This window comes from Bos mutus, chromosome 26 (assembly GCF_027580195.1).
Source record: "Bos mutus isolate GX-2022 chromosome 26, NWIPB_WYAK_1.1, whole genome shotgun sequence".
NCBI classification, from domain to species: domain Eukaryota; kingdom Metazoa; phylum Chordata; class Mammalia; order Artiodactyla; family Bovidae; genus Bos; species Bos mutus.
In genome coordinates, this window is record NC_091642.1 from 45,922,258 (window position 1) to 45,935,622 (window position 13,365).

Sequence of the window (13,365 nt, forward strand, 5' to 3'; positions counted from 1 at the left end):
TTTATGAGCTTTTCTCCCTGTTCTTCACTTGAGGTCAGAATGTATGTGCTTTATATGTTCTTCTAGCCTTACTCTGCTTCCTTCTCATTTCTCTCCCACAGATTTTTCCTCTAATAAAATACTTGATGTCTAATTGTTAGAAGACAAACCTGAATTAACACTTGAGCTTAAAGGGATCAAAATTCTAAGGGAGTATTAGTATTTTGAAATATATAAATTAAATTCAAAGTGTTCATGAACATTTAGAGAAAAAGTTCTAGAAATGAAGATGAAAAATTTTAAAGGATATTAATATAGAATTTAATATACACATTAAAGTATTCATATATTGACATATTAAAATGAAGATGAATAAATTGAATGCTTAATATATGTTAATTTATGTGGGGACAAAAAAAGAAAAAAGAAATCCCTGACTGTGATAGTTAACCATATTAAAACTAACAATGTAGAAGAGCTTGTCATATGAATTTATTTAACTAGTGTGAGAAACTGGAATTTATACTTCTATTAGTGCAGCAACTACATGGTTACTATCATTTTTTTCTGTTCCACATTAACGTCAGGCATTACCATGTACACAGAGTTCTCTTTCCCAATAAGTACGACCCTAATCAAGATACCTGCTCATAATTAAGAGAAGAGTATTTTTTGTCACACCTCTCCTTAAGGAAGAAGTTTAGCTCAGTTTTATTTGAACTGTAGCAAAACATGCCACCCCAAAATAGACTGCTTTGGTATATTGATTATTTTGGGCAGTAGGTACTTAGAAAATGGCAAATGCAGTGAGAAGCTTTTTTTGAGTTCCCTTATCTATTCTAAAGACAGATTTTCCAAAAGGAATTCAATCATCATGAATTCTTTTCAAAGAGTTTCACTGACCAGGAAAGATTGAATCTTTTCACAGGAGGGGAGACTAGAATTGGATAGCACATCCAGGCAAACTCTGCCTGAACTATCATACATTCCATTTGTTCTAAGTGTCCCATTCACATTTCCTAAAATTATTTACTATCTCCCAAGTGGCCTGCACCTCCCTCCTCATTTCCTATTAAGATTATATTTAATCCAGAATTCTAAAGCTACCTCTTTGAATTATCCATCTTCCTGTGTATATCTCATGTATGCATGAGATACATGTATTTATAAACTTGTTTGTTTTTCTCTTGTTAATTTGTATTTTATGACAAGAATCTCAGTTAATAAGTCTGAAGTTTACAAGAAAAGATATTTTTCCTTCCCTATATAGTTACACTACTTGAAATGACTAAATTATAAAATTGATGAAAGTTCAGAAAAAAATGCATAAAAATAATTTAAAGGAATAAATATACTGATAATAACCTCAGCATGAAGAATAACTTCCCAATATTCATAGCTATACAAGGATTGAAGAGGCAAATTTCTCACAAATGTAAGTTTCTTAGAGGAACCCAGTCAACTTTGTAGCAAGGATATTAGAGGAATCAAAAATTAAACTATTAGCCTGAATAAATGGTCTTTATGGTCGATTTCCTTCATTTCATGGTATGACTTGGAGAATAGAATTTTTATGAGTAGGATTAACCTATTTTTCTGTCTTCCAATGAAAATCAAATGGTGAAAAATGGTTTAAATTATATAAGACTGAATATGTTTTAGAGAAACTTAATTGTCTGAATGGTAATAACTCAAAATTTATGATTATTTGTGTAAAGTAGGGGCTAATAATCAGACTTATTCATTGGGAAAAAAAAATGCAGCCAGCTGCATTATTTTGAGAAAGGAGGGTTGCTTCGACAACCAAAGATAAAGACATGCCATTATCTATAAGAAATTTATTTCAAGGGAAGAAAAGAGGGAGAATAAAGAAGGATGATTTATAAATCAAATATAATCCAATAAAAATTAAAAAATAAAAACATATACAGGAAAAATGTAGGATGAACAAAGATAAGCAACTGTGGAAAAGTAATTAAACAATGTGATGAGGCTAAAAAGAAGATACACTTATTTTATCAAAGTCTGTTTTGATACAAGTATATTATATTTCATTTCCCATTAATTTTTTTTTTTCCCCTAGTACAGGGAAGGCATCTCTCACACTGGGAGTTTTTAATTGCCTGTTTTCAGGGGGAAAAGGTGAGATTAGAATGCCCTTCTTGCATTTATTGATTGTTTTTTTTTTAAGTGCTTTCACCTCCAAATAAACCTATGTCAAATAGCATATTCTGCCATTCTTTAACTCTAACAAAAAGGATAATTAAGGATTAATCACATCGTTTAGCATCTCTGGAAATTTTGTGCATTCAGCTGAGGCAGTAATTGAACCTGAAAAAAACAAAATATAACAGAGGGAAGGGGACATATGAAGTTTACACATTTCTGCCTTTATTTCTTTCTCCTTCCCTTTATTTCTCCCTTATTTCTCTTTTTCTTTCTTTGTTTCTTTCTTTCTCTCTCTCTCTCGCTTCCCCTCTCCCTCCCTCTTTCCCTCTTTTTCTTTCGTGAAGGGAAACTGTGTCGGTCTTCACAGCAATTAGAAATATTGTAAGCATTCTGACAAAGATTCTGGTTAACCATATAAAAAGAATATACTAAAAAGAATAAAACACTCTCTCACAAATAGTAGTTTTAAGATGACAAACTGAAAAATATTGTAACATATAATTTTTAAAAAGCTTCTAAAATGATTAATATATTATGGGATTAATCATAACTAGCTAATATGACAATAAATCTAAATTTATTGCTCACATAACAGTTCATTGAGGGCTTCCTAAGCAGGCAGCTCTTCTCTAAGCTGAGTTTCAGAGACTTAGGTCCCTTTTATCTTGTATTTCTACAACTGTCAACATATGGATCCCAAAGTTCCTTGGGTATTGTTTCCATTTCACTCACCCAAGGAAAAAAGGTTAATTGAGGCCAAGAAATGGTGTAGACAATATTGTTCCATATTTTATTGGCCATAACTCAGTCACAGGGATCCACTAGAAAGTGAGGCTAGGGAAAGTGCTCTAGCTGTATACACAGGAGGGAGAGGAAAGGATTTAGGAAGCATCCAGGCACTTCTGCTATGCACTATTCCAAAACCTTTAAAAGAATGGAGAGATAATTGATGAAGAAAATAATTATCACCCTTAGGTTTCTTTTTAAAAATAGTTCATTCCACATTTTACATCAAATTTAAGCCTATGTAAAATATAAGTTCAAAAGAGAAGGGGGCCACAGAGGATAAGATGTTTAGATGGCATCATCGACTCAATGGACACGAGTCTGAGCAAATACCAGGATATAGTGAAGGACAGGAAAGCCTGGCATGCTGCAGTCCATGGGTTTGCAGAGGGTCAGACATGACTGAGGGACTGAACAACAACAATAAAATTTACATTTATTCATAATGCAGAATTTTCTATCAGTATTTGAAATGACGTTTGTATTATCCAGGTTTTCTGGCTTTATGACAGAAAACAAAGCAATCCTGTTTAGTATCTAAGTGCTATTAAGTCCATTACGGCAATTATACTGATTCTTGTATAGAATTTTCTTTGTAAACTGTAGGATGCAACAAGATTACCTAAATGCCTTTATGTGCCAGAATAATAAATGAACTTGATAGTCAAGGGCACTATTTGCAATTGTTAGAAATGTTCTTCTGGAAGGTCAAAGAATTCTTCCACATATACTAATGTGACTATTTTAATTTTAGCACCAAATAATTGGCTAGCTTTTCTTCTCAGTTAACAGCGTTATTAATGAAATCTATTTGCAGTTAGTAGTTCTATGCAGAGAAGATAAGAAATGGTAAATTATTCATTGGACAAAACATCCATATTTTTAAAAGTGACATTAAACAAAGACAGTTAAAAAAAAATTGTTGGAGCAATGCCCTGATGCAATCCATGATCTTGGCCTTAATTCACAATATTTTAGCTAAAAGAGTTAATGAGCACTATAATGGAGAGGTCTGGAGGGATATATCTATTACTAAGGAAGTGATTTCAAGTGAAAGCACAGGAAAAAAAAAGAATAAAAGGACATCAATTTCTGAGTTTATTTAAAGGGAAGGTGTTACACAGTATACTTTTTTTCTTCTTTGGGGACTTTCAAAGAAAGACTAGATATGAGGTGAGAAGCTTTAGAGAACAAGAGTGGGACTTTTGTTGAGCTGAAGCTGAGGGATATCTGAACTGACCTAAAATACTAGATACAATTTTTGTAACCATTTGATCTAGGTAAGTGGAGAAATAAGTCCGGAAAGAATGAAGGGATGGAGCCAAATCAAAAGCAACACCCAATTGGGGATGTGACTGGTGATAGAAGCAAGGTCCGATGCTGTAAAGAACAATATTGCATAGGAACCTGGAATATCAGGTCCATGAATCAAGGCAAATTGGAAATGGTCAAACAGGAGATGCCAAGAGTAAACGTCAACATTCTAGGAATCAGAAAACTAAGATGGACTGGAATGGCTGAATTTAACTTAGATGACCATTATATCTACTACCGTGGGTAGGAATCCCTTAGAAGAAGTGGAGTACCCATCATAGTCAACAAAAGAGTCGGAAATGCAGTACTTGGATGCAATCTCAAAAACGACAGAATGATCTGTTTGTTTCCAAGGCAAACCATTCAATATCACGGTAATCCAAGTCTATGCCCCAAAATGCTGAAGAAGCTGAAGTTGAACAGTTCTGTGAAGACCTACAAGACATTCTAGAACTAACACCCAAAAAGGATGTCCTTTTCATTATAGGGGACTGGAACGCAAAAGTAGGAACTCAAAAAAAAAAAAAAAAGTAGGAACTCAAGAAACACCTAGAGTAACAGGCAAACTTGGCCTTGGAGTACAGAATGAAGCAGGTCAAAGGCTAACAGAGTTTTGCCAAGAGAATGCACTGGTCATAGCAAACACCCTCTTCCACCAACATAAGAGAAGACTCTACACATGGACATCACCAGATGGTCAACACTGACATCAGATTGATTATATTCTTTGAAGCCAAAGACGGAGAAGCTCTATACAGTCAGCAAAAAAAAAAAAAAAGACCTGGAGCTGACTGTGGCTCAAATCATGAACTCCTTATTGCCAAATTCAGATTGAAACTGAAGAAAGTGGAGAAAACCAGTAGGCCATTCAGATATGACCTAGATCAAATCCCTTATGACTATATAAGTGGAAGTTGGAAATAGATTTAAGGAGCTAGGTCTGACAGACGGAGTGCCTAATGAACTATGGACAGAGGTTTGCGACATTGTACAGGAAACAGGAATCAAGACTATGCCCTAGAAAAAGAAACACAAAAAAAGCAAAATGGCTGTGTGAGGAGGCCATACAAATAGCTGTGAAAAGAAGGGAAGCGAAAAGCAAAGGAGAAAAGGAATGATATAAGCATCTGAATGCAGAGTTCCAAAGAATAGCAAGGAGAGATAAGAAAGCCTTCCTCAGTGATCAATGCAAAGAAAAAGAGGAAAACTTAGTATGGGAAAGACAAGAGATCTCTTCAAGAAAATTAGAGATACCAAGGGAACATTTCATGCAAAGATGGGCGCGATAAAGGATAGAAATGGTATGGACCTGACAGAAGCAGAAGATATTAAGAAGAGGTGGCAGGAATACACAGAAGAACTGTACAAAAAAGATCTTCATGACCAAGATAATCACGATGGTTTGATCACTCACCTAGAGCCAGACAACCTGGAATGTGAAGTCAAGTGGGACTTAGGAAGTATCACTATGAACAAAGCTAGTGGAGGTGATGGAATTCCAGCTGAACTATTTCAAATCCTGAAAGATGATGCTGTGAAAGTGTTGTACTCAATTTGTCAGCAAATTTGGAAAACTCAGCAGTGGCCACAGGACTGGAAAAGGTCAGTTTTCATTCCAATCCCAAAGAAAGGCAATGCCAAAGAATGCTCAAACTATTGTACAATTGCATTCATCTCACTTGCTAGTAAAGTAATGCTCAAAATTCTCCAAGCCAGGTTTCAACAATATGTGAACCATGAACTTTCAGATGTTCAATCTGGTTTTAGAAAAGGCAGAGGAACAAAGATCAAATTGCCAACATCCACTGGATCATCAAAAAAGCTTGAGAGTTCCAGAAAAACATCTATTTCTGCTTTATTGACTATGCCAAAGACTTTGACTGTGTGGATCACAATAAACTGTGGAAAATTCTGAAAGAGTTGGGAGTATCAGACCACCTGACCTGTCTGTTGAGAAACCTGATGCAGATCAGGAAGCAACAGTTAGAACTGGACATGGAACAACAGACTAGTTTCAAATAGGAAAAGGAGTACATCAAGGCTGCATATTGTCACCATGATAATTTAACTTATATACCAAGTACATCATGAGAAATGCTGGGCTGGAGGAAGCACAAGCTGGAATCAGGAATGCCGGGAGAAATATCAGTAACCTCAGATATGCAGATGATACCACCCTTATGGCAGAAAGTGAAGAACTAAAGAGCCTATTGATGAAAGTGAAAGAGGAGAGTGAAAACGTTTGCTTAAAGTTCAACTTTCAGAAAACTAAGATCATGGCATCCAGTCCCATCACTTCCTGGCAAATAAATGGGGAAACAGTGAAAACAGTGTCAGACTTTATTTTTCTGGGCTCCAATATCACTGCAGATGGTGATTGCAGCCATGAAATTAAAAGACGCTTACTCCTTGTAAGGAAAGTTATAACAATCTAGACAGTATATTGAAAAGCAGAGACATTACTTTGCCAACAAATGTCCGTCTAGTCAAGGCTATGGTTTTTCCAGTGGTCATGTATGGATGTGAGAGTTGGACTGTGAAGAAAGCTGAGCACCGAAGAACTGATGTTTTTGAACTGTGGTGTTAGAGAAGACTCTTGAGAGTCCCTTCGACTGCAAGGAGGTCCAACCAGTTCATCCTAAAGGAGATCAGTCCTGGGTGTTCATTGGAAGGACTGATGTTGAAGCTGAAACTGTCCACCTGATGTGAAGAACCGACTCAATTGAAAATACCCTGATGCTGGGAAAGATTGAAGGTGGGAGGAGAAGGGGATGGCAGAGAATGAGATAGATGGTTGGATGGCATCACCGACTCAATGGACATGAGTGGGGTTGCAGAGTTGGACACAACTGAGCGACTGAACTGAACTGAAACTCTACTCTTTCTTCAAGAAGCAGCTCAAAACTATGGTGATCATATTCAGACACCATTAAGTGTGTCTCTAACATGCTTCCTTAGTATTTTGACCTTCTATTATTGTGTTTTTACAGTGTATTATGCTTTTCATATAGTCCTTTGCTTCCAACCTAGTTGTGAGCCTCTGGAGTGTAACAACTTTTAAGTCTTTGTCCAGAAGGAGTAAATAGAGAAATACAGTATATAGTGAGTCTCCATCAACTGTTTTTGAGAAAACTGTCTCCAACGGGTCCTGACACACTAATAAAAGTACATTAATATTTTAACTTAATTGAATTTTGAAAAATCACAAAAGAAATTATGCTATATTTGCAAGTGAACATTACACAATATACTTTCACTTACATCCAATCATGAAGCAATCATGAACATATAGTAATTTTAGTGTCATTATTTTTTCAATAAATTCTCTTTCTAATACACACAATGAACTGAACTGTGTTCCCCTAAAATTCATATTTGACATCCTAACCTCAGTGGGATGTTATTTGGAGATGGGGCCTTGGGAGGTATCTAGGTTTAGATGAGATCATGAAGCGGGGGCACTTATCTTGGGGTTAGTGCCTTTGTAGGAAAAGATACCAGAGACCTGCTTTCTTTCACTTTCCTCTATGTCAGGTTATAGCAACAAGGCAACAGTCTGTAAGCCAGGAAGAGACCTTTCACCAGAACCTGATCATGCTGAATCCCTGATCTTGAACTTCCAGGCTCCAGAGCTGTGTGAAAATAATGTCTGTTGTTTAAGACACAGAACCCTTGAAATTTGTTACGACAGCCTCACCTGACTAAGTATATATATACTGACTCTATAGCTCATACAAATGTAAACACACACACATTCTCTCACTCACTGATTATACAGGAAATATCATTTCAGATATAACTCAGAATTAAATGATATAATGTAACTGGCAGCAACAAGAAACTAAATATCTACTTTTTACCACTGAGATAATTAATCAGTTGCAAATTAAACCCCTAAACATAATACTGCATTTTTCAAAGCTAACTTTAACTATTTTAAAGGATCCATTATTCATTAAAGCATTTCTAAAAACTGAAATTTATACTAGATTATCATTTAAGTATATTAACTTTTAAAATAAATATTATGTGAGTTTAGAAAAGAAACTAAAATTAGGTGTGCTTCACTGATAAATTCACATTACATCAATTTTGAGAGGCTAAAAGAAAACAAAACAAAACAGAATAAAAACCTTGTATATTACAAAACCTGATAATAACCAGTACCTGTATTCCTCTTGTGTAAAGCGTGGGATTTCTCCTGGATGTAAGACAAGAATCTTCACAGTGGCACTGCTGAACATCACAGGCTCACCATCATCAAAAGCAACAATGACCAACTTAAAAAGTAATAAAAACTCAAGTTAAAGATGATTTCAAAGAAGAAGACAAGAGCATAATTTTTCCATGAATGTGTTAAATTATTGGACTGCCTGGTTCCAAAAGGGGGAGCAGTAAACATTTTCTAATTGCCTACCAAGTAGAAGAGACATGCTAGTATATGCACAACAATCCCACCAGGTAGATGTTATTATTTCCATTTGCCAGGTGAGAAAACTCAAAGAAATTCAGTTAATAGCTTTATGATATAATGAAACAGGGCACTCAAAGACAGTGCCCTGGGACAACCCTGAGGGATGGGATGGGGAAGGAGTTGGGAGGGGGATTCAGGATGCGGGAACACAAGTACACTCATGGCTGATTCATGTCAATGTATGGCAAAAAACACTAAAATATTGTAAAGTAATTAGCCTCCAATTAAAATAAATAAATTAACCCTGTGTACGAGACAGCAAAAGAGACACTGATGTATAGATCAGTCTTATGGACTCTGTAGGAGAGAGAGAGGGTGGGGAGATTTGGGAGAATGGCATTGAAACATGTATAATATCATGTATGAAATGAGTCGCCAGTCCAGGTTCGATGCACGATACTGGATGCTTGGGGCTGGTGCACTGGGACGACCCAGAGGGAGGGTATGGGGAGGGAGGAGGGGAGGAGGGTTCAGGATGGGGAACACAGGTATACCTGTGGCGGATTCATTCGATATTTGGCAAAACTAATACAATATTGTAAAGTTTAAAAATAAAATAAAATTTAAAAAAAAAAAAAAAAATAAAAAGTTTCTAGTAAAAAAAAAAAAATTAATTAATTAGTTAATTTTTTTAAAAAGCTAGCAGTAAAATGGGTATAAGTTACTACATCTCTCAAAACCTCTTCTCTCTTTCACAATTCCACTGGTGCCTACAGTGAAAACATGAGACTTTTACAAGTTTGAGCACATTTTAAAAGTATTAAGTTTAGTAGCATCAATAGCAAAAAGCTAATTAGCTTGCTTATAAAAAGAAATTAATTTTTCCAATGAATCAATTGTCTGCAAAATTATACAAAAGAAATACTTCACTTTGGAGGATAAAATTGGAAATCTTCATAGTTTGACACATTTTGATATGCACTCTCTTAAAAACAATTAATTATATAAAACCAAGTTCATACTGTAGAATAAAGAATGTTCAAATGATGTGAACTAAATAAAAAGTTTTAGTCTTAAGATTAATATCTGTATATTAATTATTACTACAATAGCTTTTATAATCATCATTTTTTGACTTACTGTATTATGCCAAGAAGAAAAGTTTATTTTAAGAAATATTAAAGTTCAAAACTATGTATTTCTCTAGAATGTATATACTTTTGGATGCTGCAGGTGACTAACCTAAACTAAATCAAACTAGATCATGGAACCACAATCAAGGGTCATCCTGAGAGTCACAATTTGCCTTCAGGTTAATACTTACAAACAGAACAATTATTTCAAATGGAGATAAAATTATGTGAGACAGTGCTCATTGATATTCACAAGGTTAGCTGGTGAAAGTATCACCCCAATGTATGGTCAAAGGCTTTATTCTCAGAGACAAAATCTTTCTAGTAACTACAGAGAATGGAAACAGTCAAATATTTAATATAATGGATTACTTATGATAAAAGTGAAGGGTAATATTATTTCAAATTTTCTAAAAGTATAATGTATCAAGAAGACATTAACTTGAACCAGCAATTGCCTCTAGGTACTGATTTGAGGAAAAGAAATATCAAGTGGCAAATTATATCTGAACAAGGAGTTTTGCAACAGTAAATATCATTGTAACAAAAATTGGAAACAGACTAATTATCCAACAACAAGTTATTGAACAAAAAAAGAAAAAAACAATAGTATATTCATATAATAGAACATTGTACAACCATTTACATATCATTAATAGTGTTCATATACTTAAATTTTTAAAAAGTATTATGAATAACACAATCATACAGTCATGCTATTTTTAAAAATTTTGTATGCTTTCATTTGCAGGGAATTTTATCACAAAGATAGAGTTAAAATGGTAAATTTTAACCTCAAGATGAGAAATATCAAGCATTTTTTTACTTTTTACTTAACTGTAGTTTCTAAGCGCCTATGCAGTAAAAATGTACTGTTTTGTAACTTTAAAATATTAAAAAGGAGAAAAATGGGAAAGTGTATGGTTATTTGTTAAATCAAACTCTAAACCAAAAGTTAAATATCAAATAGACACTATAGAGAAAACACTGAACTGACCTTAAAAATTGTTGTAGGTTCTTCATTAAGATTAACTCGAGTTATTACTCTTCCAGAATCCTCTTCTACATCAAAAATACTTGCAGGATAAGGAAATTGGACATCATCTACCCTATATCTCACACGGCTTGCAGGTAATCCCTAAAATAAAATTATATATTATTTCACAAAATGAAAACAAAATGTAGTGATAATGCAAAACTGACTTGTAAAATAAAGTCATTTAGAAATGAAAAAGGATATTTTAACTTTTCATATTTTCAGGTTTAAAATGTAGCAGAACTTTTATTTCTTTAGAATAACAGTCTGAATCAGAGAAGTGTCTTTATTACATGTTATTTAAAATTATTTAAGTAAAAGAATAAATCAAAGGTTTCCTTGGATGTCTTCCCTCCATATTTCTTTAATTATATGAACTTCACATTCTTCTTTGAACATTGTTTCTCTTTAATATTTTATCATCTGAGATCATTATAAGTTATTTTCCTTATTAGAACTCTGTGATGCTCAGAGAAGATAAAGTGTGAAGGATTAAGGTAAACTGGAGGAGTGGGTATGAAAGTAAAAGAAACGTTACTTGCCATCTGTTCTATGCTGTTTACTAGGCAAGCTTATTTTCATAAATCAATTCTTACAACAATCCTTTAGGATAACATTACTACTAATGATGATAGTAATAATAATAAAATAATGATAGTAAATATCTGTTGGAAGCTTATTATGTGTGAGAATCATACTAAAATTTTTACATATATAGTCTACCACACATTTTTTAAATGAACTTGAAGCTTCATTTAAGTTGGAAGGGTGGTGGGAGGGGCATGAGAGGGGGGAGGGTGGATGGTGGGAGGGTGAGGGGAAGAGGTTGGGAGGGTGCTGGGAGGGGGTGCTGGGAGGGGGTGGGCAGGGGTTGGGCGGGTGGTGGGTGGATGGTGGGAGGGTAGGGGAGGAGGTTGGAAGGGTTGGGGAGGTGGGGGAGGGTGCTGGGAGGGTGGTGGGCTGGGGGGGTGGGAAAGTGGTGGGCAGGTGATGGGCGGGTGGTGGGAGGGTGCTGGGAGGATGTTTGGAGGGTGGTGGGTGGGTGGTGGGTGGGGGTGGGTGGGGGGTGGGAGGGTCCTGGGAGGGTGCTGGGAGGGTGTTGGGAGGGTGCTGGGCGGTGGGTAGGAGGATGCTGGGAGGGTGGTGGGCAGGGGTTGGGCGGGTGGTGGGTGGATGGTGGGAGGGTGGGGGGAGGAGGTTGGGAGGGTGAGGGGAGGGTGCTGGGAGGATGTTTGGAGGGCAGTGGGTGGGTGGTGGGCAGGGGGTGGGAGGGTGCTGGGAGGGTGGTGGGCTAGGGGTGGGCGGGTGGTGGGAGGATGGGGAAATTGGGGTCTTTTCAAATTGAGGCATGACTCCTAGGGATGCGCTCGAGTTTGTTTTAACATTTTTAACAAATAAAAGTTGGCAACTTCTCTGAGGCAACACGAGCCGGTCCCTGAGATCCCCTTTGCAACTTGAGATGAACCCCAAGGTTCCCACCGCAAGTCGAGAAAAACCACGAGATTCTCCCCTCAATGTGAGATGAGGCCCTTTCCCAGAGCAGTGTCTCAAGAGAAACCCCACGTTCCCTCTTGAAATGCGAAAGGGTACTTGACACCCTTGATGCAACTCAGGAAGGTCCCTGAGATACCCGTCCCCACTAGAGAGGAACCCCGAGTTTCACGCCACAACTCAAGAAGAGCCCCGTTTTCCCCTCCTCAACTCGAGATGAGGGTCGATTTCTCTGCTTCATTGGGAAAGGAATCCCAACATTGCCATCGGCCCTCAGGAGGAGGCCGGTCTCCCCTTGAAACTTGAGCGCATCCCCAGGAGTCGTGCCTCAATTCGAAAAGACCCGATTTCCCCAGCCACTCCAGATAAGCCTGATTCTCCTGCACTGACTCGACTGGAACCCCGAGGATCAACTCAAAACACGAAGGTAGGTGTGACAGCTCCGTGGCACCTCGAGAAAAACCCAAGACCACTATGTCCACTCAACAGGAAGCCTGACACTTCTTTTACACCTCGAGAGGGAAGCTGAGTTCCACGTCTCCACACGAGACGAGGCCTGAATCCCCTGTTGAAACTCCATAGGCACCCCAAGATTCATGTCAGAACTGGAGAGGAACCCTGAGGTTCCAGCCTCAACTCAAGATGAGGCCCTATGCCCCTGCACTGACTGGAGAGGAATCCCGAGAGGCCCCTCACAACTCGAATGGAGACTTAACTTTCCTGAGACAACACGAGCGGGTCCCTGAGGTCCCCGTCCAAACTCGAGAGGAACTCCAAGTGTCCTGCCTCAACTCGAGAAACCCAGGAGATTCTCCCCTCAACGCGAGATGAGGGCCCTCTCCACTGCAGCGTCTCGAGAGAAATCCCACCTTCCCTCTTGAGCCTCGAAAGGGTACTTGACACCCTTTAGGCAACTCAAGAAGTTCCCCAACATACCCATCTCCACTCGAGAGGAAACCTGAGTTTCCTGCCACAACTGAAGAAGAGTCCTGGTTTCCCCTCCTCATCTCGAGATGAGGGTCCATTCCCCTGCTTCATCTGCA

General features: G+C 37.4%; 1 protein-coding gene across 1 annotated transcript in view; it reads right to left on the reverse strand.

The window, feature by feature from the left end:
* The window catches only part of PCDH15 (protocadherin related 15), a 1,047,422-nt gene that overhangs the window by 181,619 nt on the left and 852,438 nt on the right, over positions 1–13,365 (reverse strand). Inside the window, exons 22-23 of the mRNA XM_070363570.1 lie at positions 10,793–10,933; positions 8,416–8,528 (exon numbers count right to left, since the gene is read on the reverse strand). Coding sequence (XP_070219671.1) covers positions 8,416–8,528; positions 10,793–10,933 — 254 coding nt within the window. The remainder of the gene's footprint in view (positions 1–8,415; positions 8,529–10,792; positions 10,934–13,365) is intronic.